At 48.5% G+C, this 25711-nt stretch overlaps 9 protein-coding genes across 9 annotated transcripts; 4 read left to right on the top strand and 5 right to left on the bottom strand.

Moving 5' to 3' along the window:
- Positions 1 to 754: 754 nt before the first annotated feature.
- Positions 755 to 2013, top strand: EV420DRAFT_806145 (uncharacterized protein). Its single transcript, XM_060483535.1, has 2 exons — positions 755 to 1682; positions 1744 to 2013. The coding sequence occupies exons 1-2, from the start codon at positions 819 to 821 to the stop codon at positions 1834 to 1836; spliced, it is 957 nt and encodes a 318-aa protein (XP_060336837.1). The 5' UTR covers positions 755 to 818; the 3' UTR covers positions 1837 to 2013.
- A 1235-nt stretch (positions 2014 to 3248) lies between these two features.
- Positions 3249 to 4270, top strand: EV420DRAFT_1636579 (uncharacterized protein; the record flags this gene model as incomplete). Its single annotated transcript, XM_060476608.1, has 2 exons — positions 3249 to 4190; positions 4241 to 4270. The coding sequence occupies 2 exons, from the start codon at positions 3249 to 3251 to the stop codon at positions 4268 to 4270; spliced, it is 972 nt and encodes a 323-aa protein (XP_060336836.1).
- Positions 4271 to 7063: 2793 nt separating this feature from the next.
- Positions 7064 to 8550, bottom strand: EV420DRAFT_1509285 (uncharacterized protein). The gene is given in 4 exon segments (XM_060471464.1): positions 7064 to 7145; positions 7158 to 8086; positions 8138 to 8212; positions 8262 to 8550. 3 exon segments carry the CDS (start codon positions 8441 to 8443, stop codon positions 7414 to 7416), a joined length of 930 nt encoding a protein of 309 aa, XP_060336835.1. The 5' UTR covers positions 8444 to 8550; the 3' UTR covers positions 7064 to 7145; positions 7158 to 7413.
- A 1051-nt stretch (positions 8551 to 9601) lies between these two features.
- On the top strand, positions 9602 to 10621 carry EV420DRAFT_1474819 (uncharacterized protein; the record flags this gene model as incomplete). Its single annotated transcript, XM_060469238.1, has 3 exons — positions 9602 to 10272; positions 10306 to 10543; positions 10592 to 10621. The coding sequence occupies 3 exons, from the start codon at positions 9602 to 9604 to the stop codon at positions 10619 to 10621; spliced, it is 939 nt and encodes a 312-aa protein (XP_060336834.1).
- A 1402-nt stretch (positions 10622 to 12023) lies between these two features.
- On the bottom strand, positions 12024 to 13979 carry EV420DRAFT_806052 (uncharacterized protein). Its single transcript, XM_060483534.1, has 4 exons — positions 13837 to 13979; positions 13439 to 13779; positions 12600 to 13392; positions 12024 to 12545 (listed from the first exon to the last, which is right to left on the bottom strand). Exons 1-4 carry the CDS (start codon positions 13882 to 13884, stop codon positions 12294 to 12296), a joined length of 1434 nt encoding a protein of 477 aa, XP_060336833.1. The 5' UTR covers positions 13885 to 13979; the 3' UTR covers positions 12024 to 12293.
- Positions 13980 to 15266: 1287 nt separating this feature from the next.
- EV420DRAFT_1509264 (uncharacterized protein) lies at positions 15267 to 16652 on the bottom strand. Its single transcript, XM_060471463.1, has 7 exons — positions 16490 to 16652; positions 16237 to 16423; positions 16163 to 16186; positions 16061 to 16114; positions 15977 to 16001; positions 15620 to 15924; positions 15267 to 15570 (listed from the first exon to the last, which is right to left on the bottom strand). Exons 1-7 carry the CDS (start codon positions 16522 to 16524, stop codon positions 15352 to 15354), a joined length of 849 nt encoding a protein of 282 aa, XP_060336832.1. The 5' UTR covers positions 16525 to 16652; the 3' UTR covers positions 15267 to 15351.
- Positions 16653 to 17746: 1094 nt separating this feature from the next.
- EV420DRAFT_1636574 (uncharacterized protein) lies at positions 17747 to 19175 on the bottom strand (the record flags this gene model as incomplete). The annotated part of the gene is made up of 3 exons (XM_060476607.1): positions 17747 to 18647; positions 18698 to 18772; positions 18823 to 19175. 3 exons carry the CDS (start codon positions 19173 to 19175, stop codon positions 17747 to 17749), a joined length of 1329 nt encoding a protein of 442 aa, XP_060336831.1.
- A 981-nt stretch (positions 19176 to 20156) lies between these two features.
- EV420DRAFT_1261524 (uncharacterized protein) lies at positions 20157 to 20921 on the top strand (the record flags this gene model as incomplete). The annotated part of the gene is made up of 1 exon (XM_060467071.1): positions 20157 to 20921. The coding sequence occupies one exon, from the start codon at positions 20157 to 20159 to the stop codon at positions 20919 to 20921; it is 765 nt and encodes a 254-aa protein (XP_060336830.1).
- A 2793-nt stretch (positions 20922 to 23714) lies between these two features.
- EV420DRAFT_1509232 (putative phosphatase regulatory subunit-domain-containing protein) lies at positions 23715 to 24939 on the bottom strand. The gene has a single exon (XM_060471462.1). It carries the CDS (start codon positions 24901 to 24903, stop codon positions 23740 to 23742), a length of 1164 nt encoding a protein of 387 aa, XP_060336829.1. The 5' UTR covers positions 24904 to 24939; the 3' UTR covers positions 23715 to 23739.
- Between the last annotated feature and the right edge of the window lie 772 nt (positions 24940 to 25711).

Genomic DNA, 25711 nt, shown 5'->3' with positions numbered 1-25711 from the left:
GTTAGGATCTGGAGGTAAATTTAATCTCTGGGGGAGACGGCATACAATCACTATTCTGTTCCATTGTTTAACTTTATCGTGTTGTCATTGCGTCGAATATGAACCTTGTGCCACGCCCACGCAGAGCAGCCCACGCCAATTTCAGGGCTCGGATATGCCACGCCCTGCGATAGCCCACCACTTCATAACCCTAGCTCTGGTAGCGTGCTAGGCCTCAGTTTATGTACTTAAAGGGCCATATCTTCCCGCCGCGCCGCTTCAATATAAATCCTCGACGTCCACACCTGAATATCAGTGCTGCATCATGACGGGTATCACATCCGTCAACGCAGGGTTATCACCGTCAAAGAAACATTATGCAAAGACTTACTGGTGGCAGCGCTAGAACTCGCGGTTCACAGGTGAGCGGAAAGGAACTAATGTTCACGGCAATCGCGCTAGCGGTGCCCTATTAACTACATGACTTTGATACTACCAAAATACATAGAATGTACTAAAATACATGAGTATTGAACTAAGAAATTGAGTAAGTGTCCCAGAGAAGATGGGGAGAACGAGCGAGAATATTCATGCAAGCTCGAATAAAAAATTTGAAATACATATTCCAACAATTGAGCTCCCTCAAGATATGTAATTTGGAAGCTAAGCTTGAAGTCGGAACGAACCGGTTATGCAGTTTTATGGGCGCCGCGCGCCTAACGGCTTCCTGCCGATTGCGTGAAGTTAGCAAGTCAATCAGTCACGATGGCACGAGCGCCTATTCTACAAGGCACAAGGAAGCAAGCCGCCATCTCTTTATTGCCTACTATCACTAGCCGATGGACATCGACGCACAACGAGCCCTCATAACCACCGCTGACGTCCCTTTCAACGATTCCACCGACAGTGTTGATCTGGTGATTCGCACAGCCGATAATGTTGACTTCTTCGTCCTCAGCGCACTACTATCACTACGATCCCCATCGTCGTTTTTCCGTCAGGCTTTGCAAGGCAACAAGCACACAGAGGAGAGAGATGGCTTTCCCATCCTCAAAGTGACGGACGACAGCGACACATTCCGGACTATACTCCTACTCTGTTATCCATATATCGCCCCCGAGATTGAAAGCGTACAGAGATTTCTAGCAGTGGGGTTGGCGCTGGACAAGTACTGTATGGATCATGCAATGGAGAGGTTCGTCGCCGCTGTGCTTGCGTCATCCGTGATTAGCGAACAACCCTTACGGGTATTTGCTCTGGCTGTCGCCAACGGATGGAAAGAGATAGGAGAAGCGGCTGCTAGGAATACTCTTGCCACACCTCTCAATCAGGCGATATCAGATGTCGAGGAGTTGAATGAAATTAGTGCCCGCCATCTCTACTGTCTTCAAGATTATCATGCACGGTGCGGGAAGGCTGTTCAGCTCCAAGGGCTACGAGCATCGATTGGGTTCATGGCGTATGATGAAGAATGCCGGCCTTTATATAGCCGTACGTGGTTGACCGATACGTACTTTCGGCTGGTGAACGCAAAGCTGCTATTGGAACCCTGGCCACAGGTTGCTCTAGATGATCACATCATTAGTCAAATAGTTTCTGCTAATACCAAGCAATGCAGAGGTCAGTGGAACGAAATCGCTGGCAGTCAGATACGCCGTCTTGGAAAGATAGCAGCGGAGGAAATCGATAGGAGAATTTCAGAGGTGGGTGATAACCGCTAACCGCTTGGCATCTACGCAACTTTTGCTTAATATCATCATTTAGGTTCCCTTGGGCATTGAATGGCGAAGCGAACACCAGAATGAGAAGGACGGGGCTTGGAATGCAATCTGGAAAGTATTCGGGATGTCCGGTTGAAGTCCGCTGAGTTAGAAGACATCTGTAAAGGTTGTTTCGCGAAAGATTTTTCTAGGGCCATCTGCCAGGTTCTTTGACAAGACAAAGTGCAGCCAGAGGTATGCTTCATATAGTTCTGGACCAAGGTACAGAAGACCTCCAGTCGATAGTGCCACTGCCCTTCAATATCGTCACCTCCGACATTATCACGAAAAGTACAAGAAATCTGCACAAGTTCAGTCCAATTTAAGGAGAAAACATGTCATGGATTGCCTGAGGCAAAACCTCCGAATTGCTATTCCTGCCGCCTGACTTGGAAGAACCGAAACTTTGATGGTGTGGAAGATCGTCGTCAATAACTACGTTGATACTAATCAGGCAGGCGCATCGATAGGCGGACCCGCTAGCTGACTAACTTACTTCGTAGGTGAATGGGGCAGCGACCACCTGCATATGTACCTCTGAATATTGATTAGAAAATGTAACTCGAGGAGTAATGGAGTGAGAAAAGTGCAACATTGGAGCAAGATATTGGTATTTCTTAGTACCTCAAATTAGATCTCAGCATCAAGTGCGGATGATAACAGTACTCACTGTATTGTTCATCTGGGCTCTTTCTGCTTAAAACATATGCTTCCCTGTAAACAAAATCTCGGAGTCTTCCACATGTAGGGCTCAACTACTACCAGACACGCGCAAGCTAATTCGTGCACGGAACGCCGCTAGAAAGACGAAACAAAATTCTTGTTAGAAAATGCAGTCAATCCGTCGACTGAGAAGGGTCCATGAACGTGGTCGCCTGGAACGACCTCGAAGCTATGTTCGACTGGGAAAGCGTCACTATGAGCAGCTGAGGATGCACCGAGTATAGAGCGTACGGGACTAGGAATCAGCCCAGGAAGCTGGTGCCCACAAAAAAAGCATCACGTGGTGAATGTGTGGGTCGTATATTCCTAGGAACAGTTCCGTTTCTCCAGTGGTCGAAGCTTATACAGCATAGTACATGAGCCTAGAGATGATTCATGATCTACACCAAAAAAGCATCCATTTAAACGTACAACCCTAGTGTTCTATCAACCTCTTCTTTCTAGGAAGCGCCATTGCATGCAGATTGTTCTCCTTGCAGATATAGGAAGCGAAGGAGGAAGAAATCCCGGAGGAAGGAATGCGATATGACCGTTCGAAGGAAGCGCCTGTGGCTGTGTAACGGCTCACCTTTCTGACAATTTACTGGACACTGAGCTTTCTTTTCTGCCTCTGCTTGTATCAAACAATCATAGTAAAGAGCCCAATCGTTTCATGATGAGGTCTCGGATGGAGGTACCTATATTTGCATTGCTCCATGACGGCGTATCAGACAGTCTAAGCTTCCCAGCATAATACCCGCTCTGTACTTCTCTCATCTTCACGCGCCCGTCCACTGCTTATCAGCAATGGAAACCGGTAAGCCACCTGCTGTCACTACCACCGACGTCCCCTTCAACGACCCTTCCGACTGCGTCGATCTAGTCATACGCACAGCCGATAATGTCGACTTCTTCGTCCTCAGTGCACTGCTATCGCTGCGGTCCCCATCATCATTCTTTCGTCAGGTTTTGCAAGGCAGCAAGCACACAGAAGAGAGAGACGGTCTTCCCGTGCTCGAAGTGACAGAGGATGGCGATACATTCCGAAATATCCTCCTATTCTGCTACCCATACATCACCCCCAAATTTGAAGACGTCCAGAAGTTCCTGGCAGTGGGAGTGGCGCTGGACAAGTACTGTATGGATCTTGCGATGGGGAGGTTCGTCCAAGCCGTGCTCGCGTCATCCCTGATTAGCGAACAACCATTACGGGTATTCGCTCTAGCGGTCGTCAATGGATGGAAAGAAATAGGGGAAGCGGCTGCTAGGAATACTCTTGCCACACCTCTCAATCAGGCAATATCAGATGTCGAGGAGCTGAATACTATTACTGCTCGCCACCTGTATCGTCTTCAAGATTATCATACACGGTGTGGAAAGGCAGTTCAGATTCAAGCAGAGTCAGGAGCGTGGCATCCTTGGCTTAGCAGAAAGACTTCTGGTCTTACGTTCCTGCGCCGTGACTCTAGAAGATGTCAATGGTGTAGTACCGTATATGATTTCTCGATGCACGCAGACGGCGCAGGGTTCTATAGCCATCCATGGTTGTCCGATACCTATTTTCGGCTGGTGAATGCGAAGGTGCTACTGGAGCCCTGGCCACAGGTTCTGGATGATCATATCATTGATCAAGCCATTCTCGCAAGCACCAAACAATGCGGTCGAGACCAGTGGACCGAAGTCGCTGGCAGTCAAATTCGCCTTCTCGGAAAGATACTGGCAGAGGAAATCGACAGGCGAATTTCAGAGGTGAGTGACGCTTGGTATATACGCAACTCCCATCTGACAATATCATTTAGGTTCCCTTGCATATTGAGTGGCGAAAGTGACCCGGTCGAGCGTCAGAATGGGAGAGCCTGAGAACTTTAGGAGTACGTTGCACCACATGTCCAACCAGTCGTGTTGTTCGATGGAACCATATTACGAGGTATGTCTTGGAACTGGGAACTGGTCAATGCGAGGCTTCCAGGTACATAGAGAGAAAAACGTACATCATGGGAATCACATCATTCGAAGAAAACCAATGTATCGATAAGAAACTCCCCTCTTCTCCTCAAACTTTGACATATCCACCGCTGACGATAGACACCGGTCTGCCTAGCATAATGAGAGTCGATGCTTCCTTCAACAACACCTCTGACTTGGCAGATCTAATGATTTTCCCAACAGATGATGCCGATTTCTTCGTCCACAGCGTGCTCTCATCGCTTAGATCTGCTCCCTCCTTTTCCGTCATAGTTTGGAAGACAACCGGCATATCCAAGAGAAAGATGGTCTCCCTGTATTCGAGGTGACGCATCAGGATTGTCCTTCCGTTCTGCTATCCGAATGACGTCCCAGATAAAGAACATCGAAGAATGCTTTACAGTGGGAGCGGTGTTAGACAAGTACTGCCTGGATGACGGATCAAACAGCTCGCTTAAACAATAATCGCGTCGCCTCTGATGAAAAAAAGGCCGTATGGATATTTGGCTTCGCGGCAGCTCGTGGATGGAAAGATTTAGGTAAGGCAGCGGCAAGAAATACGCTTCATGTGGATCTGGACCAGGAAGAAGAGTTTGAAGGCTTCGATAGCATCACTGCCTTGCAATATCTTCGCCTTCAAGATTATCGCAAGAGGTGCGGGAAAGCCGCAGAGTTTCAATCCAATCTATTACAAGGAGAAAGTTTCATGGATTGTAGGCAGCGCCTCTGAACTGCTATTCTTGCGGTCCGACTTGGAAGAATCAAAATTCCGATGGCGTGAAAGATCGATAGAGTGTTGGATCATGAGGGTAGGTTCCGAACTCACGATCGGTTGGCGGAATATGCCAATACAGTGAAGGCAGAGGTGTTACGACAGCCCAGGCCAGACATCGCTTTGGATGAGGATATCGTTTCCCAAGTGGTCGTGAGAAGCATCTCCTTGTGCGGTCACGGAGAATGGGCGAGGATTGCTTGAGTCAGATTCACCAATACGCAAAGTTATCGGCGAAGGAAATCGAGAGGCTAATGTTGCAGATAAGCCAGGCAGCGGCTGAAGAGTGATCTCGTTTGAACGACCTGTGAAGGTACCTCTGAACTTCGATTGTACGAGGCGAGCGAGTAGTGATGGATTGGAATAGTTATGAAAGACCGCTGTGAAAAGTATGTGCAACCGGACCGACACACTGAAGGTGGGTATTTGCGTTACTTAGTAATTTAAGTCAGATCTGGGTGCCGAGTGCAGATAGCAAGGGCATAACTCACTATGTCGCCAATTCTCGTCTAGACCCGTTCTCCAAGCTACTCCTCGTAAACATGCTCTTCCAGCAGCAGCCCCGTCTGGACACACACGCGTTAAGCTAAGCCTAGCGGAGAAGTATGGACGTGCTTGAAGCGATATATAAGCGGAAATTGAACTTCTGTCTTTTGCGACGCGTCGGAAACTGGTCGGACACTGGAAAGCTGACTTCAGAGAAAGCCCTAACGCCACGCTCAGGGATCACTGATCAATGACTAGATCAATGTAATTATGAACAGCTCTGTATGCACGAATAGTAGGACGTACGAGATTGGTATCCCATCCACGTATTTCTGTTCATGAAGACAGCATCCTTCTTGACCACAAAGATACGCCACATATAATCTCCTGGTTGCAAATATAGTGCCCTCCCATGCCCTGTCCTAGGCACGTCTTCGCCCTCCACGCGACGTGTCGGAGCTAATGTAACATAGTATATAGAAGAGCCTAGTAAAGATGATTTAAAGAAAAACTAAGACTGCCATTGGTTCAAACGTACAGTACTGGTGTTCAAAAAACATTTGTAAGCTGCGCGCAACGACGTTAACTCGCTTTGTAGGAACTTGAAGGAAAGAAGGAAGGGAAAAAGGGATGCGTCATGACCGTTTGAATGAAGGTGCAAATGTGGTTGTGTTGTTGATCTCATCTTCTGCCAACTTTCGACTGGTCGGGCGATGTTATCTGATTTCTAGAGCTGATTTCTATGGGTAAGGTCTCGGGCTTATAAGGGAATAACATAGCTGTCTATTGCATTGTCCTGCGAAGCCTAGCCAAGAACTTAGTCCATCGCTCGAGCCTTCCGATGTTCACTGAGTGCCACGTCGGCCCCTGAACTTGACATATGGCTAAAGGAAGAGACGTACGCCGTATATTTTGGAACAATGATGAATCGATTGGTGTCCCAATTAACCTCCCAGGACGCGTGCATAATTTTAGAACGCACGAGACACATAAGCAAGCATTCTATCCGAGAATATAAGCTCTGAGTTGATGAATAACACACTAGATTAGCAACGAAAGATGCGCCAGCAACCTGGATGTTGAGTGGACTTGCTGGTGAACATAACCGTTCGATAAAAAGGGAGGTAGGTGGCTGTATCGTTGGCTCAGAAACAAATTTGACAACGTGATACACACCAACACCGTGCACGCTGTTATTCGTAGAGACGACGCAAATGGCAGCAGCAGCAGTCGCGACATCAAGGGGTCTGCGAATACTGACTGGTATAGGTTATCAAGCTAAGACACGAAGATCGATTATCGGTGTAAATCTAGTGCCATTTGCTACATGGGGTTCCGTCTGCGAACTATAGTACATGTTCTTAATGAGAAAGCAATGCATAACAAACCTATAGAAAAAGATTAAAGTATCAACTGAGCCGAAGCACGTAGATACCGCGTATGCCAGAAAATAAAGATAAAAAATAACTACCACGATCCAAGATTCCAAATGGGCATATAATAACGAGAAGTCGTCCAAATCGGCACAAAGGAAAGAAATTTTTGCGACCATACAGAGATCTGCCACGTTAGGGTCCACGAATATGTCCTACCTTTTACGCTACTTGAAAGTCCACGGTCCCCGCTCATCGATCCTTCACTGGTAGATCCTGGTGCGCACTCCGAGGAACCCTTCGACGTCCACATTGAGCAAGCAGAGATCCTCGGTCCTTATTCAGAGCCTCCAAGCGATCCATATCCAAACGTCCGTTACACCGTTCCAAATTCCGACTTGTTCCAAGAGGAAGACGTAGGGAACACGTGGAAAGTCCTGTCGATGGGCAGTTCCTTGAAACGGGGACCAGCGGGTGCTTCAGCAGGGACCAGCCTGTTCAACGCGTTCATACCCTCCATCGCGTCTGCCATCAGTCGAAGGGGATCGGTGTTGATGAACGGGCCCGTGCCTGTACCGAACTCCTCCAATTTTCCTCCTAGGGGTGATATAGAGTCGAGACCATCATCGAGAGGACCTGCGCTGGCAGCGGGATAGAGCTGTTTGGCCTCTGGTGAATAGCGTGGATCGCCGCGTTGAAAGCCTGGCGCGGGGGAAGTCCAGAAGAAAATTTCCTCTTTCCTGGGAGTGACCTGTGTGGGACCGTCGAATGGAGTAACTCCATTGCTAGACGCAGAAGCGGTGGACCTGTCCATGAACATTTCTCCATGAGTGGAACTATTGGCCGGAGTGTCGAAGTCGTTTGTCCATGGTGAAGGTGAGGGATCGACCGTGGGTTCGTTTTCGCAGCAAGTCCCGATGGAAACGCTATCTCTGTAAGGTGAAATCTTGCCGTGGTACTTTCTCCGATGGGCGGTGAGAGCATCCTCGGTACTCCCACCCCAAATGCAATCCGGAGAGTCCTTGCATTTGTACTTTTCGTTCCCAGAGCTGAAAAAGCGTGTCACTTGTGTAAAAAGATGAATAGAACAGCGGACGCACTGGTGCCTGAGCCTGTGTCCATCAAGATGGCCTTCTTGTAGAAGAACGACCGGGCAATCGGAACAAACAAGATAACTGCCTCAACGATGAGCACGGTTGAAGGGAGAAAATACAAGCTGCTGACTTCTCTGCAGCTTTGGCGTGTATCTTCATGTGCTTGTTGAGGTCTTGACGTCCAGAGACCGTCTTGGTGCAGTCCGGGCATTGCCATCGCTGGTTTCCTCGAGAAACGGCGGAAGAGAATTGGGAGCAAAGGTGCAGGAGGTCTGCAGGGAGCGTTTTCCAGGAGATGTGGGGGAACAGCATTAGGGTAGCAAGCTGTACATGCCGGGGCTTTAAAGGTCCCCCAAAGAGGCTGAATTGGTTGGACGAGGCATCGATTTTTCTGCCTTATAAGCCAACTGTTCCGCGAGCAACAACCAATCGACCTGAATTGCTAACCAATCCATAGGAATAGCCGTTATGGGATATTGCCGAATCAATTACGAGATACTTGAGGTTGACAGCGACCAGAAAGGAACAAGGGCGCATCGGATGTCGGTCAGGAACGCAGGCAATTCAAACCATCCGGTATCTTCAAGCATTTTAACCTGGTTAGGCAGGTCCTGACGTGATCTCGAAGACAGAGCAGAGAGTCGGGGAGAAGCAGGACGTTGCAGCGGTTCCTTGGACGCCAGGACTCGATCGTACAGGGATCAAACTTGAGCACATCTTATATCGTAAAAACATCAAAAGATGGAAGTCGAGGAAAGGTGACAAATGGCAGGGAAGAGCATGACCCAGAGCTGCAGCTGTAGTGAGTACGATTTGGGAAGGACAAACCAACGGATGATCGGGGAAAGCTGTTTTCGTATGTGTTACATAAGACACGCGTCGCCAAATCAGCTGATCAAATTTCTGCTACGAGCTCTTGACTTCCGCCGTCATCAAGCAAGATATTCAGGCAGCTTTCGACATATGGAATTGAAAGAGGAGGTCATTTACTCTACGCAAACCTGTGCAACTTTTTGTGAATGCCGTATTCGTTTCGCTTCGTGAAGGCAGCAAAGTTGAATATTCTCAAGCGTGTCCTGAGACCATTCCTCAATGTTAAAATTACCAGGTGGGAAAAGAGATATGCCATTGACAACATCAGACCGCGCATGCGGTAAAACTCGGCCATGTCACATTCATAGGCTGAGAACCCAACGCGGCTAGTAATATACATGTCCAAACTGTTTACCCATCTGCTATCATCGATGGATACTGAGGGAGCTGTATTTGTTTCGCTAAGTAGCGAGGCACATATATTCCCAATGCTAAAACTCCCAGATGCAAACGAGATTCTGCAGCGACATACTCTCAGCGCTTATTTCCTTGCCTATTAACGGCCCGAAGGCATACAACGCGCCAGCCACGAGGCACCACAAGAAGCATACAACCTGATCCCCCTTCTCTTATCCTCATACCCATCTACTACCACCAATGGAAACCACCAAGCCACGTAACATAATCGCCGACGCCCCCTTCGACGATCCCACCGATAGCATTGATCTGGTGATCCGCACAGCCGACAACGTTGACTACTTCGTCCTCAGCGGACTGCTATCGCTGAGATCCCCATCATCCTTCTTTCGTCACGTTCTGCAAGCCAACCAACACACGGAAGAAAGAGATGGCTTTCCCATCCTAGATGTCAAGGAAGATAGTGAAACGTTTCGGATGATCCTCCTGCTCTGCTACCCATACTCCTCCCCTGAGATCAAGACCGTCGAGCAGTTTGTGGTGGTAGGGAAAGCGTTGACCAAATACTGCATGGATCATGCATGGGAGCGTTTCGTTAAAGTCGTGATTGCCTCGCCTCTGATAAGAGAGCAAGCACTGCGGGTTTTTGCTCACGCAGTTGCTAATGGATGGAAGGAATTAGGCGAGGTAGCAGCTAAGAACACGCTTCACGTGTCTCTTGACTTGGAAGTTGAACTGGAGGACCTGAGATGCATTGATGCACTCCAATACGTTCGTCTCCGAGATTATCACAAGAGGTGTGGAAAGGCTGCTCAGGACGTTATGTCGGTGGAGACAGATATATGCATGCCGTGGCTGAAAGAGGAAGTATCTAAAGTCCTCTTCTTGCATGACACCACGAAGTGTCGATGGTGTGGCCGTTCCATATACTATGGGCGATGCAGGGTAGGAGAGAGCATTTTTTACGTGCATGATTGGTTATCCGATTATCGTGTCGCTCTGATGGCGGAAGTCCTGGGGCGGCCTTTCCCAGAAATCGCTCGAAGTGAAGATATCATTGCTCAAGCGGCCGCAAAGAGCATCTCCGCGTGTGGCCATGCAGATTGGACCAAAATTGCCGGTACCCAGATCCATCGATTTGCAACGCTGGTGGCGGAGGAGATCGATAGGTTGATTTCGCAGGTGTGATAGTTGGCATCCGAGTACGAATCCTCTTAACGATTGCCATAGGTACCTCTGAACATTGATTGGAAAAAGTGACGAAGGGACGGCTGTAGCTGAAGGAATGTTTTGCGATACGTATATACACAAAGCCGACACTAGGGCATGGTGCTTGCGTCACATTAGGCATCCGATATTACATATTAAAAAATTACTCACAAAAAACAAAACCTCTCTCAAGTGTCCGCACGAAACCTCCCAGAAAGTTTACAATCCATAATATCGAATGGACTTCCAAGCAAATGATATTCTTGAGATAGGAGAACAAATCTAGAAGGGAACTTTCATGGGCACTGTCGAGGCATGATTGACATTCACTGGGCAGGCGTGAGCATGACAAACATGGGACGCGTGAATGATGGACGTACGAAATGAAGAACACTGTGTAATGAAGAACCATCAATAACGACATCGTCCAAGTAAGACGCGTCATGTAAGAATCCTTCTGATGTCATGTCCTGGGCACGGTTCCGCTCCATCAGGTAGAGTAAGAGTCTAAACACGCTCCACTGCGCTGACGTCTTATCAACCTCTTTCTCCACCGCAATTGACTTTTCCTGTGTGATCTGATTGCGAAGCCAAGAAGGAAAGCGCCACGGTTGTTCGAAGGAGAAGTTGTGGCTGCGTCGTCGGTTCGATCGCTTTCCTCTCGTCCAATATGACATCTTTAACGCTCCTCCCAAAGGTATCCCTGAACGTGGACTGGACAAAGCGACAACAGAATAGTGAAAGCACATGGACGTGCCAAATGAACGTTTTCCACATTTATTCTAGATCAAACTAGGGTATAATGATACGTCAGGCATGAGATGTATTTCCCCCTTCATACAATAACAACTCACTGAGATGACATTTGACGTCGTCATCCGCTCTTCTATAAAGATAACTTCTTCGTAGTCGCCCATGTGGAACTTTCAGAAGATAAGCGCATCGTACCGCCGAAGAGCAAGATGCAAGTCAACAACTCGTAACATCGAATGAACTTCTGAGCGAGGGAAGTTCCCCAGCTACTAGAACAATGCCAGAAAAGAACATTCATGGACGCGGTCGAGGCATGATCAACATTCACTACACGAGCGTAAGTATGAGCAAGCCGAAGAGCATAGATTATAGAACGCACGAAACCTCAGCACTACATATTACGCTCATGAATATCCACCAATAGCCACACCGTCCATATCGGCCACGAAAGGCTCGCCACGTAGGAGTCTCTCTGATGTCATGGCCTTTCACTCCACCGGAGCCTAAACACGTTCCATGAGATAAAGTTAGTGCTATAGATTCAAACGTACTAAGATCGCGTCTTATCAGCCTAAGGATATACCGCTGCGATAATCTGATTGCGAAACCGGGAAGGAAAGCGTCATGACGGTTCGAAAGGAAGGCACAATTGTGGCTGTGTTGCGTTGTTGGCTCGATCTCTCCCTGCGACGCGCCTCATCTACCACACGAACTGGAACTACTTTTACTTTGTTTGAAAGCACGCCGTTATCGATCTTTCAGCCTGTTCCATTTTCACCTGTCTGATTTAATTGTATCGTTAGATGTAAACGGAGCCGCACGGTATACTTACATTTTCTCGGAAGTATATCCCCTTTCGCTACTGGTAGTACGAAAAAATGAAAGCGTACTAAATCTCGGCCTGGAAGGCGTATCAAACCTTCGTAATTTTTCTTCCCTCCGAATGGAGATACGAGATGTACAGACTCAGCTACCATGACTCCCAAGGCAACTGCACTGCTTTCCATGCTCCTACGCATCGCAGCACGTTAACACCGTATTCTGTTTTGGACCTATACATCCACGTATCGGTGGAGACTACCAGGTCCAACGGGCTGTCCGAACGAAAGTAGTTTATTGCGCTCTGGATGCACATACTTGTAAACTCGTGAACAGGCTTCGGGCCCCGCATATATAGTTGTCGCAAGTTGGGAAGGAGTACCAGAAACTGCTGGAGGTCCAGCTGCGCTTGGCATGAGAAATCAGTGGAGATAGAAGCTTCGGTTAATCTGCTCACCGCGGAATGTTGTGGATTGTACACGACACCAACTTCGTGGTGCATATAAATGGGCATATTTAATTCGACCAGCTTCGTGCAACGGGACAGTGTGTCGAGGGCAAGCGGACCAATACACCATTTCCCTCTCGACGTTATCTCAATAGAAACTTTTCTCAGAGTGCGGACATGCTGTTGAAGAACACGTCCATAAAAAGCGTCTGCCTGCGCATCACCCTCTGGGAACAACGAGAGAACCTCCAATCCGGAGTACGACTCGAGGTATTCCATGAGCGCTTCCGTCGCGTTGTGAACAAGTAAGGTAGCCAGTAGAATGCCCCTTTGTGTAAGAGCTGTCCAGAATTCAGTGGGAATGAAGGAGGAGTCACTGGTGGGTGTGACGCGAAGATGGCGAAGGTAGGGAACCAAATTTGGGACGGTAGCGTCGATGGAGCATCCAATAGAGAGATCCGTAATAGAGAGGTGCCGAAGTTTATAATATTTCTGAATCTTGCAAAAGGTCGTGACAAGAGCGGAACTTCTACCAAAGATAGCGAGGTGTATGAGATTAGGATTGTTGACAACTAATGGCCCGATGACGCTCTCGTAGGAATAGGCCTCGCCCCATATCTTTACGGAGTGAAGGTTCTTAAAGTGCGACAGCGAGGATCTGATGAGATATGGGGGAACTAAGAGAAACGGGCCGTAACCAAAATTGAGGCTTAAGCTGACAAGGCGGGGAAGGACCGCCAGAGCTCGAATGACGGCGTCGACGTCAGCGGCCTTGAAACCGCCTGAGGGGTCCAAGTCGCAGCTGAAAGAAATGAGTATCAGAATATCTAGCCATGAGGCACACTGACTGGAGATGCTCTAAGATCACGAATTGGGGGATTACATTACGAATAGCCTTGACTGATGTTCTCAAGGCACGCGCTTTCGTGCGAGTCATCTTGTGATACATGTCTGCTGATCCTGAACAGCGGGAGTAACGTGGAAGTATTGTTAAGATGGATAGTTCGCGAACGAGTTTCGCTAGGTCTGTCTCCCCTCGAGTAAGACTCTTAAGAAGAGATATGCTGTTGTCATTCCGATAATCATGCCTAATCCGAATTTTCAGACAGGCAAAGATATGTGGTCTGCAGATCAGATGAGCCTGCTTGCAAGTCATTCCAAAGTGTATGAGGTCAGTGCGGCTATCGAGCTGAGATATGAATATTTCAGAGACATCTCTAGGGACGTGCGAGATATAGCCACATACTTGTGTCATGACATCCTCGATAAGCTCGACGGGCAACACAAGGAGCATCGTATCAGTGGATATAGTGGTTGTAGAGAAAGGAGACTGAAAGATACCGGATTTTAATTCAAGCTGTTATGTCGTAACAAGGTTGTGCTCCTCAGATCAAAAGGAGTTACGAAGCGATCCGGTGACTTATGTCGCAACAATCTTCATAACCGAGAGGCCCTTAGTAGCAATTGATCCATTTGGCGGCGTATCAGGAGGACAATGCTTGGAGATAATCTAGACAGCTGGTGTCCATGAGATATCGGAGGGCATCGGAGACGACTTCAAGTTGAAGTGATGGAGGAGAATTGTTGCAAGAACTCGAGACAGTAGTGGATAGCTTGCTTCGCCGAAATGTGGGCACACGGGAAGTGCCGGAAGCTACAATACCGTTGTTGACTGTAGCTCCACATGCAACGGGAGATGCAGGCTCGCCTCCGAGCCTATATTTATACCATAACATAAGTAGTGCGTGTGGGCGTGCGATGGTCTAATTCTGACTGTGGGGACTTGATGAAGGCGAACACCTCCAGCTCGGAAGAACGTCCTTGGCATTCTCAGAATCGAAGACGTATGAGATGTTGTGATCAGTGACAACCGCAGAGGAATGGTGTTTTACTTGGTGTATATCAGAGATACACAGACAGTCAGCCATTGCAGATGTTTCATCAGGATTATGGGTACATTGCTGGCGCTTACAATATCAACGACAGGAGAGTTACTCGCGATAGAGAAGCAGTTCCCCGGGGTGCAGTCAGAAATAAAGCAAGATTCTCGTTTTCTCGCTGATAGGGTGTTGGTGTGAAGGACGGGAGCATAGACACACGGTGTAAAGCGCTAGGTGGGTCTCGTCCACACGAGAGGCTTGAGGTCAGTCACTGAGATAAACGGTACAACATGAACAATTACAAGAGGATGAACGTCAGTCCAGGCTCTAGTATAAGGGAAGAACTCACAGAAAGCCTGGGCTGTAACATAAGAAAGCAAGCTTCAAGTGCGGAATGGTTCCGGATGCGGAGAATCACGGAAATATGACTGGTCTGGGCTGGCGATCGTATAGAAAAATAGCGAAGCGCTCCATCCTAAGAACACGTTCCTAGGTGAAGTGACAAAGGGACACCGGAACTTGTTCCTTGCGATAGCGGTTCTAATTGATACTTGGAAGATCGTGCGACGAGTAAACTGCTCAAGTCTAGCCTTGTAACTGACGCCTCTGTACAACCAGATTACACCCGTTAAATAGAATAAGGCGAAATGAGAGCACGACCAGTCACGACCAAGATCTAAAAAGCCACAGTGAACGTAGTGGATAAACAGATGTTCGGTCGGATGTGCGGTACAAATGTTCGTTCCCACGCTCTGGCCCAAATTTGAAGTTTGATTTGATCAAGGAAACAGCACTCGTCGAGATGGCAAAAAATATATTCACATAAAGCATTACAATTAAACAATACAGAACGCCAGAACAAGAAGGACGGTATCCATAATTCACTTGCTATTTCTTTTCATATCAAATGGCCCGGATTCGGATATGTCGATGATCTCTGCTCTAGAAATGGCGACACTATTGGCAAGGCCATTTGTGGCCAGCTCAATATTTGCTGCATGACTTGCAGGCGCCGGATACGCAAAAGAGAGGGTTGACGCTGGTACCCTCGGGATCATTGTCATCCCGACGCGAGCAATAATGAGGAGGGGTGTCAAAACCTGCCAGATATCATCAGAATAAACTACTCAGAAAAAAAGTAAGATGTACCGCCAACTGTGTTGATATGTCGGTCCCATTGATGGATAGCTGGCTCTTCTTAACCAAGAGAATAAGCATTACTAGCGTTACAGCAGCAAAAATGGCTCCGGACTCGACGACCACCAATAGGGCTGAAAGGTACTTGTTGCGTTCTCCCAACGCATTGACTTGTCTACCCATCCACCACAATCGTCCGGCGATTCCTGCAGTGACAATGAAATTAAGGGCAAGCTCAATGCTCCACGGAACCGGTCCAAACGTGACTTGTGACACCAGATCTTTAGCTGCGAGCACGGCTGCCGTGTATGCCGTTCCTAAGATGATCTATCTGCGAGCTGATCGACATGATGGACGAGAAAAACTAACCCATTTGACATATCTCAAGGAATAGCTATAAATAAAACACGATAGAAAGCGGGTTGACGAAAGGTAGGGTTAAGGACAACGTACAGGCAGGATTGTGACTTTCCAATTATAATCCCAGACCACATAAAGTCTCCATATCTGCCCATATTCAGCGAGATTTCGATGTTCCAAGCGAATCAGACGCACCATAACAAAGTATTGAACAAAGACCTGCAAGAATCCTCAGCCTTAGGCTCATGGAGAAAACCAGGCCAGCTCACAGCCGTAGCATACACGCTAATCTTTGCAACGCTGAGTCCGGTGGACAAATTCGCCCAATAGATGATGGAATAAAGTCTCGATGAGGTTGCCGGAACGTTAATGAAGGCTTCCAGAAGTTGTCTTAAGGACAAAGCGATATGAATTGATCCCAGCAAGAAGAGGATTATCGAGGTCGCGGCCAGTAGCCTACATTAATCATGTAAATAAGCAATCACATCCGCAACATCGAACCCGAAGTGATAGTGGACGCGCCTAGGAGATTCGTGCCTTTTGTAGAGAACGAACATTGCAGCAACAAAAACAATCCAACTACTCGTACTATTGAGTCTGATCTGCTTCCATATTCAAGGAGAAACTCACTTCATGCCTAAACGCACATTTATAATAACTTCAGTCCGCCAAAGTTGAAAACGATAATAAAACGCACCCCATAGACTAGTCTCAATCCAAATTCCTATCAGCGCATTCTTATCCAGACGAGGGATAGCTACAGATGACATGATGATGATATCGCAGAACAAAACGCCTCCCAGCCATCATATATCGCCCTTCAGCTTGATCTTTCATGCGTCGTGAGCCAAAAAGTCTTAAAAAACACCAATCCTGAGTTCTGGATGGTTGATTGTGTTTCACGCAAAGTTTCCGTCGGTCAGATGTTGATTGAGTAGCAGGTACTTACATCGTCGAAAGCAGTGTTCAAGGTCGTCTGCCTGATCGCAGTCATTAGTAGGTCCGGGAACGTTGCCTGAGCCCGTCGACGATCTGAGGGACACTCATTGCAAGATAATGATAGAACGCAAGCACCCTTGCCGAAGGCATAATCCGATAGCTACCAATAGCAAGAACTGTTTACTGGAGCTATGCGGTGCCATTACCTTTCTAGTACCGGGCTCGAGAATATTGGGTTTACGGCATAGTTTAGTGCTCCTCATAGCCGCCATCCGTTTCGCTTCGTCGTGTTTGACTGTCCGGTCGCCCAGAGTCAGAGAGGAGATGGTGTGAAAGAATAAAAATAATCGCTGACGGTTGCTGAGCCGGCTACTTCCACCGCGCTTGACAGGCCGGCCCTCAATGGCCACACGCTTGCTTCCACGAGGGAACAGGAAGAGATCCCTCGTTACTCTGCGATGGATAGCTGCCTGCGAACGAACAATTTAGCTGACATACCCAACTGGACAGCATGGAATGCCTGAGAAGAAATCATCGGGTTCTTTCACATGTCACAATTCACTGCTGCCGTAATCCACCGTATGAACCTTTGACTTCGTGGTTGAATAATTCATTTAACGACGCGTATATATGCCTGGAATAATTAACAGAGGAAGGACCTACCTAGCATACAGTGATCCTGAACAAATCCTAGGGAAGGGAAAACATGAAACACGAAACAAACGAGCATGCACAGGAAATCGTCCAAAACGGAACAAAGGAAGCGTTTCCGCTTCCATAACAAAAAAAGTCATTCACAGTAGGGTCCGAAAAGCGTTCCACATTCCTCTCCGCGTTAGGTCAACCGTATCGATACTGTCCCTGGTCATCGACGTAGTACATCCTGCTCCTCGAAGGTCCTGGCACGTACTCAGAGTAACCATTCGATGACGTCCTCGTTGAGGCATCCGGGATCGGTGGTCCTTGTCCATAGGTGTGAATCGATCCATATACTATATCCTGTTGCGACATTCCAATGTTCGACACGTCCGAAGATGATGGCTGATGGGACCCAGGGTACATCATTGCAGGAACATATAGCCGGGGAGGAGCCGGGTTGATGGGCGGAAGAGTGTACTGATATCCGAAAGGTGCATGGGCTGGAGCAGGTGCGTTGAACGTGATCGTATTTCCCATTGCGTCCGGCGTCGATCCAAGGGAACCCGCGTTACCAGCATCAGGGTAGGGGACCGCATCGATTAAACCATCGTCGCCTGGCGTCGGATGTCCTTCCAAGAACGGAATAAAGTCGAGACCATCGTCGAGAAGGGAACCTGTACTTGCGGCAGGGTAGAGCTGTTTGGCCTCCGGTGAATAGCACACATTACCATGCTGAAAGCCCGTCGTGGGCGAGGTCCAGAGAATATTCCTCTCGGTTTCCGGTGCCTGCGGGGTCATGGGTCGGTTAAATCCAGCGCCTTCGTTGGGAAAAGAGGAAGCGATGAATCGGTCCATGAACGTTTCGCCAGGGTTGAGGCCACCACCGGTTGGAGCCTCGAAATCGTACGATGAAGAGGAACCCGAGGACTCGGCGGTGGTTTCCCTTTCGTAGGAACTGCCGTCAGGGATGGGCTGCACGATATCTCCGGAAGGTGGCACGTTGCCGTGGTACTTTCGTCGGTGTTTGGTGAGGACGCCTTGGCTGATGCCGCCCCAAGTACAGTTGCGGGAATCGGTGCACTTGTACTTTTCGTTACCGGTGCTGGAGGAGCGTGTAAATTCTATAGAGTTCGAAAAAAAGAGTGCACGCACTGATGTTTGGCCCTGTGGGTCTCAAGATTGCTCTTTTGGAGAAGCCTCACTGGGCAGTCGGGGCAAGCATACCAGCTGTCCGACGCGATGAATACAGATGAGATTAGAGAGTAATATTCCCTTACCGTTGCAATTTGGCGTGTAGTATCATGTGCCTTTTGAGGTCCTTCTGGTGAGAAACCATGGTGGTGCAGTCCGGGCATTGAATTTGTTTGTTTCCTCGAACCATGGCAAAGGGCAATTGAAGGCAAGGGAGGAGATGATGAGTAGGAAGGTTCCCTGAGAAAGGTGGGGGAGTAGCAGTGAGGTAGAAAGCTGAGCATGCCGGGCTTTTAAAGGTCCCCAAGGGGCTGAATTGGTTGGAAAATGCAGATTTTTTCCCTTCCTTATAAGCTAATTTTACACTGAGTGGCGGCCAATTCGCATAGGGGTGCAGCCAATCCACAGCAATTGCTAACCAATCCATAGGAATAGCCATTATGGGATGTCGCCGAATTGGTTACGGTACACGCGAGGCTGAGAAAGGAACAAGGGTGCATCGGATGTAGGCCAGACACTGGCAGTTCAAGCAATCCGGTGTCTTCAGGTAATTTTTTCCCAGTAAGGCAGGTCCTGACATGATCCAATAGACACAGGAGAGCTCAGTGCAAGCCGTACCCTGCTGCAAGTAAGTGCCAATACCCGTGTTTGATCAAGGAGAAGATTGATTTGTGTATGCATCGGTGTTGAGAGCCTGTCACACAGTAGATATTCCCCTCAGCAAAAAGCTAGCAGCAGCAGCAAGTACGGAAGGAGAACGAGAGCAGAGCAGCGAGGAAGTACGATTTGGGAAAGACAAACCAACGATGATCGGCGAAAGCCGATGAAATGTATTACATAAGACACGCGTCGCGTCGATACCAGTTTCCGCATGGGCCTTACCCATTTATCAAAGATATCTGTCGGCGCGCTTTCTATCTATTGATTCTCTCGCCTTGGAATCTCTATTGACGCATTCAAGTATAGATTTTCCTATCCGAGCAACACCATTGTTTTCAGCCAAAGGTAGACAAGATATGGCAAAGTTTTGCAAGTGACTGGTGAAAAGACGCGCAGGCTTACCATAAGTTAGTTGCAGAAAAATATACGTTTTCTAACAATTTTTTTCATATTAGTATAAACCGAAATAAGAACGACCAACTAAAGTACGCGTTAACTGTAAGACGTACCGGGCATTTGGCAGTGAAGGAATGTTTGCTTCGGCTTAGAAGGTAGTACATTCCCAAGCGTTCGCTAGAGCCAAGGTCGGCAAATATATACAGAGAAGTACGCAAGAGTTAGCAATGCCTTAATCGAAGTACTGATTCACTTGTCTACTGATAAACGCCGAAAGCCTAAGCGCCCCAGCCACCACGAGGTGACACAAACGTAATGAATGTTCTACCCTTGATTGCCTAATCTTCCCATGTCTCTGCTATCAATGACCACTAAGCCTACGACAACCACCGCCGATTCCCCCTTCAACGATCCCACTGATTGCGTTGATCTAGTGATCCGTACGTCCGATAATGTCGACTTCTTCGTCCTCAGCGGACTACTATCGCTAAAATCCCCATCATCGTTCTTTCGTCATGTTCTGAAGAACAGCCAGCATACGGATGAAAAGGATGGCTTTCCTGTCCTCCAAGTCGAGGAGGACAGTGACACATTCCGGACTATCCTTCTCTTCTGTTACCCAAATGTCGCTCCCCAGATCAAGAGCATTGATCAGATCGTGGGCGTGAAGAAGGCGCTGGACAAATACTGTATGGATCATGCAATGGAGCAGTTCATCCAAACGGTGACCGCATCACCTGTAATGAAAGCACAGGCGCTGCAGATCTTTGCTCTTGCAGTTGTTAATGGATGGAAGGTATTGGGTGAGGTTGCGGCAAAGAGCACACTTGCCAGTCCCCTTAGTGATCCAGAAGCAGAGCTTGAGGACCTGAATTACATCAATGCCATGCAATACGTCCGTCTTCGGAATTATCACAGGAAGTGTAGACAAGCCGCACAGGACGTGTTATCATCTTCGAGCGCAGCACCCTGGCTGGAAGGTAAAGAATCGGAGCTGCAGTTCCTCGAAAATAGGAAATGTCGGTGGTGTGATAGGACATCTTCGAATGTGTGGCTCTCACCACCAGAATGGATCGTACATTCTTGGGTCGAAGATTATCTTGCCGCAGTTAAGGCTGAACTGCGATAACGACCTCACCCAGAAACCGCCTTGGATGACATGATCATCGCCAAAGCAGTCATGACGAGTACCTCCCAGTGCCCTTGTGAAGAATGGAGGAAGATTGCTGCCAGCCAGGTTCGCCAACTCGGGAAACTATTAATGGAGGAAATCGACAGAAAGATTTCGCAGGTAAGCAAGGCCACGCCTGCACAACGTCTGATCTCAACCCGCCATAGGTACCGTTGAACATTGACTGGACGAAGTAACAGAAGAGTTGAGGAGTCGAAGGGTCGCTTTGAACGGCCGGGACAAGAATTGGGTTATGGCATCGATGATTGAATCTGTTGTACTTTTTCGTCAAATATCGCGTTTAACATTTTATCGATGATCCGCCGAGGAATGAACACCCTTGCCAACCTGTCAAGCGTCAACCTGAAATCGAGGTATTAACGGAATGAATGCAATTGGACAAGCCAGATATCACACCGGAAGTACTAGTAGTCCTAGTATACTGAATGCAACCGTCCCTTCTAGTCTCCAGGGCGCCTCAAGAACTCTATTATTCCAAATAGACACGGTCGAGGTCACACCATAGTACCGTACCGTATTCCTATCCCATTGAGTATGGTGTAAGTACAAACAACGCGGGAAGCATAGATAACAAAACGCACGAAATTAGCACCACCAATAACGACATCAACGCGCCACGTAGGAGTCCCTCCGATGTCACCGTTCCGCACCACCAGGAAGAGTACATGTAAAAGCTCCACTTAACTGACGTCTTATCAACCTCTTCCACCGCCACCGGGATTAGCGAAACCAGGAAGGACGAGCCACATGACTGTTCGAAAAGAAGGAGCAATCGGTGGCTGTGTCGCTGGCTATGAAGTGCACCCAAAACCGTGACGCCATTCACCAAGTTCATTTCTCCTGCCTTTCCGGTAAAGCCAGCTACCCAACTTACCCGGCCTTTGGACATTCCTGAAAATTTCCGAACTGCGTCTTCCTCTTCTTCCTTATCTGCGGCGCCTATGTAAAGAAACCACGACAACACGTGTAGGAAGTTCATCCGCGTTCTGACAGCACACTCGATCTTTTCCTTTTCCCATTGGCATATGCTTGTCCTTGTCAAGCACTCGGATTCGGAGAGTCGGTACGAGTCTCGCAACTATAACGGCACCGTTTGAGTTAGTTGGGCTGTATCTAATCACCGGCCATATAAAATGAAAAGTGTATCACTGTCAAACGTTCGTGATTTCATCTCACTTTTTCGTGATTTGTGATTTGTGATTTGTGATCTCGGGCAGTGCTTCCTAAGCGGGATTGAACGTTTCGCATTCTCCGTTCCAGCTTCCAAGATCATGGCCAGGCAAGAAAAAAAAGACGGTTTCCCCGGTGGAAACGGGCTTCACGATTCACAACGCTGACTGTAGAGCAAGCTATTAGTATCAGTCTGAGAAAACAAGACGCAATCGATGACGTCTGTCTTTCAGCCGATTCGGGAAACAGACCGATAACCTGGTCAATATGGGCTTCGTGGGATCCTTGGTTCACGGATGATACCCGAGTCCAAACATTCTCGCCGATCCAAAATGACAGGAGCAGAAGAGAGTTATTGCCAACCAACTAACCCACTCGTAGATCGTCGGGACTGGCATAGAAACCAGGCTGGGCCTAGACGGCACCGAGCGCACACTAGGCACCGTTCCACCTGTGAAAATCTCATCCGATACCGTAACCATTCTATTCATGTTTCAACCCAAAGTAAGTAATGATAATATGCAACGATGATAAACCGAGGGGGGGTGCACGTATGTAGCGTCCGTACTATACATGCTTTTCGTGTATGTGAGGGGGGTATGTGAGTGAGTAAGTGGAAGTACAAAATCGTTAGTACATAAATGAGGAAAACAAAAACCGTCCATCCACGCTGTGTTGCTGTTAATGGTACAAAATGTCTAGCGAAAAAAGTTGAGATTGGTAGTACAAACCAGCGCGAGTGGGAAGATGAATAAAGATAACTGATATATGAGAGAGCCGTCGTATGGCGAGCGGGTCGTTTAATGTAGATGGCATGGCGTTCATCGTCTAGGCGCCTATCATGGTTTCGCTTCCTCCTCCAGCGCCGACGAAGCACCATTGCTTCACAAAGGCTTTATAAAGATCCTCGGACGAGGATGGAGGACTAAGGGATTTTTTCCCCACTCGCGGAGTGGGCGTAGATGTGGGTGTTGGGGTAGTAGGAGGGGGAGATGGGGAGTGAGCCAGCGGAAGCGGAGATGGAGATGGGGATTTCGAATGGCGTTCAGGCTCGATAGCGTCCGAATTGAGCATCGAGAAGGGAATCGGGAGGCTCGCAGGCTCAACATACACGGGTGGCTCCTCCAATAAATTCGCTCGCTCCTCGATAGGTGAGTCCAACGGAGAGTTGCTGCCTCTCGACAGAGCAGGAGTGACGTCTCCATCGCCGTCCGAATGTACAGGGGAACCTGTACCCGTTTGCGACTTGGAAGAGCCCCAAAACCAGAACACGCCAGCACCCTCTGCTTTCTCTGCGGTAGGACTCAGTTGAGCAGGCACAGCGTTAGGCTTGGCATAGTTAGCCAATTTGAAGCCCTTCAGACGGTGCTGAAGCGTAGCCTCTGACTGCGCACGGTTATGTTGCGGAGGAGGCAGTGCAGGGGTCGATGACGAAGGTGATAGGGTGGGTGGCGAGGAAGTAGAAGTCGGTGGACTTGTGGGTGAGGAAGGAGCAATCGTTGGGAACGGGACCGAGCTCTCGGAAGCAGCTTTTGTCAGAGATACAGGGGCACGGGATTTCTCGACCGTTGCAGGTGACGCTTCTTTAGCTAAGTGAGTGAACAAGTGGGAACGGAATGCATAATAGGAACTTACGGTCAGGACTTCGAATGAAGGCCACACGATAGTTTTTCCCAGCGTTATTGTCCCACCATTCACCTCCACCTGCGGAATATCGTACAACCAGAAAGATGGTGCGATCAATAAGAGTCGAAGCGTAGTCTTCCAATTTGATTGTATATTCAAAGCGGTCCCAAGCGCCTTGTCCTCCTGTAGCAACGCCTGCAGCGACATCACCTACGGTCAAGTTCTTCTTGAACAAAACAGGTAACGAAGGCAACGACGTTTGATACCGAGCAGCTACTTCAGACGTCGTCTGCCAGTCATCGAGCGTGAACCTGACGTAGACCAGCTTCTCGTATGATATATTGCGTACGAGGAGGGTACCCTTCAGGGCTAGGGTTGATGGGGGAAGAGTCAAGGACTCGAGTATTACATTAGCACCTTCCCTCGGCACTGCAGGGCTTGGTACAGGGTCGGTAAATGGAGAAAGAGAGTACGAGGGGATAACCGAAGGAAAGGGAAATCGAGTCTGTGTGATACAAGAACCTTCAACCTCCGTCTCAGTTTCGGTCTCTGCGTCCGAAGCGGGAATAGTTCGAAGCAGCGAAGCGGGTTTCGCAGACCTGTTGAAAACACGAACTGTTTCGAGCTGGTGGGTAGGAAAGTGAACATTTTTGTGGCAATGATGTTCGTGGTGAGAAATAGCAGGCGTAGAGGGGGCAGACCGAGCACGGGTATGTTGGATAGATAATGAGGGCATATCGGGAACAGATGACGAACGTGGTGACCCTTTAAGGGACGATTTGAGAGGCCGGCCATTGGAGAGCAAAATGGGCGTTGAGTTGGTTCGCTGCGGCAGTGAAGGCCTGCTGGGAACCTCCGGGCTAGGACTTCGCGGCGAAGGCGAACTTCGTGGGAATGGTACGCCTAAGTGTGTATCGACCCGTAATGGCTTTGCCTTGTGGCCGGGGCTGAGCAGACCTTGTTCATCGTCGTCAGAGGAACAGTCGTTTTGTATGTGGAAGACAGGGCGGTGGTGGGTAATCCGTGGCAACGAGCCGAGCGAAGCAAAGGCGCCTGGAGAATGTGTATACGAACGACGGTGAGTAGGACGGCCTGTGCTGGGGGTAGGCAGCGAGTAGGGCATACGGCCGACGACGGGAGAGATGATGGTGGTTATCGACGAACCAGCATTTTTCTGATTCAGTCGCTTTTCTTTTCAAGGCTCCACTTTGGAATCTCCGATCCTTTTTTAGGTCGCCCGATTAAATCTCATGTCTTATCTATCGCCATTCTTCGATCTCATTGGTCGGATTTCGGCACAGCAATCAAAATTTTCAGCCACGCCTAGATCTTCATCCCCATATGGACATTCTGCGCCTTCTTATCTGATCGGATTACTACAGCAGTTTTGCGTACATCTTTCCACTCACAGCTCTGCCGTTAAAATTCTGTTCATGAGTCCTGCAACCAGTAGGCTCTGGCGTCGCCACAATCACGTCGCGTAACATTTCCCGGGCACTTTACAGCCCAGTTGTCTCAAAAGTCTCCATCTACTCAAATTGTCTCGGTCTCTGGCTATAAGTAGCCGCTATCCGAATCTTCGGCGCAGAACTACAACGGTTCTCCCTCTGCGCCTGTCGGACATGTCCTTCAACACCGTTCAACTTTATATATATGTCAAAAAATCCGCCAACGCGCCTCCATTCTACCGTCGCGACACGTTCGCTCAACGTAGTTAACCCGATTGTTAAATCATATTTCTTTTTCAGAACCGCAATCAACTCCTTTCGACGCTTGATATTCCTGGGTGATCCTTCTACTCGCCTTTTCCAACCCCGGGTTCGCGCTATGCCTTTCTCTCTTACTTGATGTTTGCAGTTCCTCCACAGCAATTGTCCCCCCCTACTATCAATCATTAATAGAGATCGTTGGTCAATTTTCTGTATTATCCA

The sequence above is a fragment of the Desarmillaria tabescens genome, assembly GCF_030435595.1.
Source record: "Desarmillaria tabescens strain CCBAS 213 chromosome Unknown EV420scaffold_4, whole genome shotgun sequence".
NCBI classification, from domain to species: domain Eukaryota; kingdom Fungi; phylum Basidiomycota; class Agaricomycetes; order Agaricales; family Physalacriaceae; genus Desarmillaria; species Desarmillaria tabescens.
Note: the sequence above shows the minus strand (reverse complement) of the source record. Positions and strands in the feature narration are given on the sequence as shown.

Excerpts from the sequence above, each read along its gene's own strand:
- EV420DRAFT_806145 (XM_060483535.1), top strand. The coding sequence starts at position 819 with ATGGACATCGACGCACAACGAGCCCTCATAACCACCGCTGACGTCCCT. Across the intron at positions 1,683-1,743 it reads TCGATAGGAGAATTTCAGAG|GTTCCCTTGGGCATTGAATG; the intron begins GTGGGTGATAAC and ends ATCATCATTTAG.
- EV420DRAFT_1509285 (XM_060471464.1), bottom strand. The coding sequence starts at position 8,443 with ATGCTGTTCCCCCACATCTCCTGGAAAACGCTCCCTGCAGACCTCCTG. Across the intron at positions 8,213-8,261 it reads CACGCCAAAGCTGCAGAGAA|TTATCTTGTTTGTTCCGATT; the intron begins GTCAGCAGCTTG and ends TCGTTGAGGCAG. Across the intron at positions 8,087-8,137 it reads GGACACAGGCTCAGGCACCA|CTCTGGGAACGAAAAGTACA; the intron begins GTGCGTCCGCTG and ends ACGCTTTTTCAG.
- EV420DRAFT_806052 (XM_060483534.1), bottom strand. The coding sequence starts at position 13,884 with ATGCTCCTTGTGTTGCCCGTCGAGCTTATCGAGGATGTCATGACACAA. Across the intron at positions 13,780-13,836 it reads TCGAGGATGTCATGACACAA|CTCGATAGCCGCACTGACCT; the intron begins GTATGTGGCTAT and ends TTCATATCTCAG. Across the intron at positions 13,393-13,438 it reads GTGATCTTAGAGCATCTCCA|CTGCGACTTGGACCCCTCAG; the intron begins GTCAGTGTGCCT and ends CATTTCTTTCAG.
- EV420DRAFT_1509264 (XM_060471463.1), bottom strand. The coding sequence starts at position 16,524 with ATGTTCGTTCTCTACAAAAGGCACGAATCTCCTAG. Across the intron at positions 16,187-16,236 it reads TTAGCGTGTATGCTACGGCT|GTCTTTGTTCAATACTTTGT; the intron begins GTGAGCTGGCCT and ends GGATTCTTGCAG. Across the intron at positions 16,115-16,162 it reads TTGTTCAATACTTTGTTATG|ATATGGAGACTTTATGTGGT; the intron begins GTGCGTCTGATT and ends GAATATGGGCAG.
- EV420DRAFT_1509232 (XM_060471462.1), bottom strand. The coding sequence starts at position 24,903 with ATGCCCTACTCGCTGCCTACCCCCAGCACAGGCCGTCCTACTCACCGT.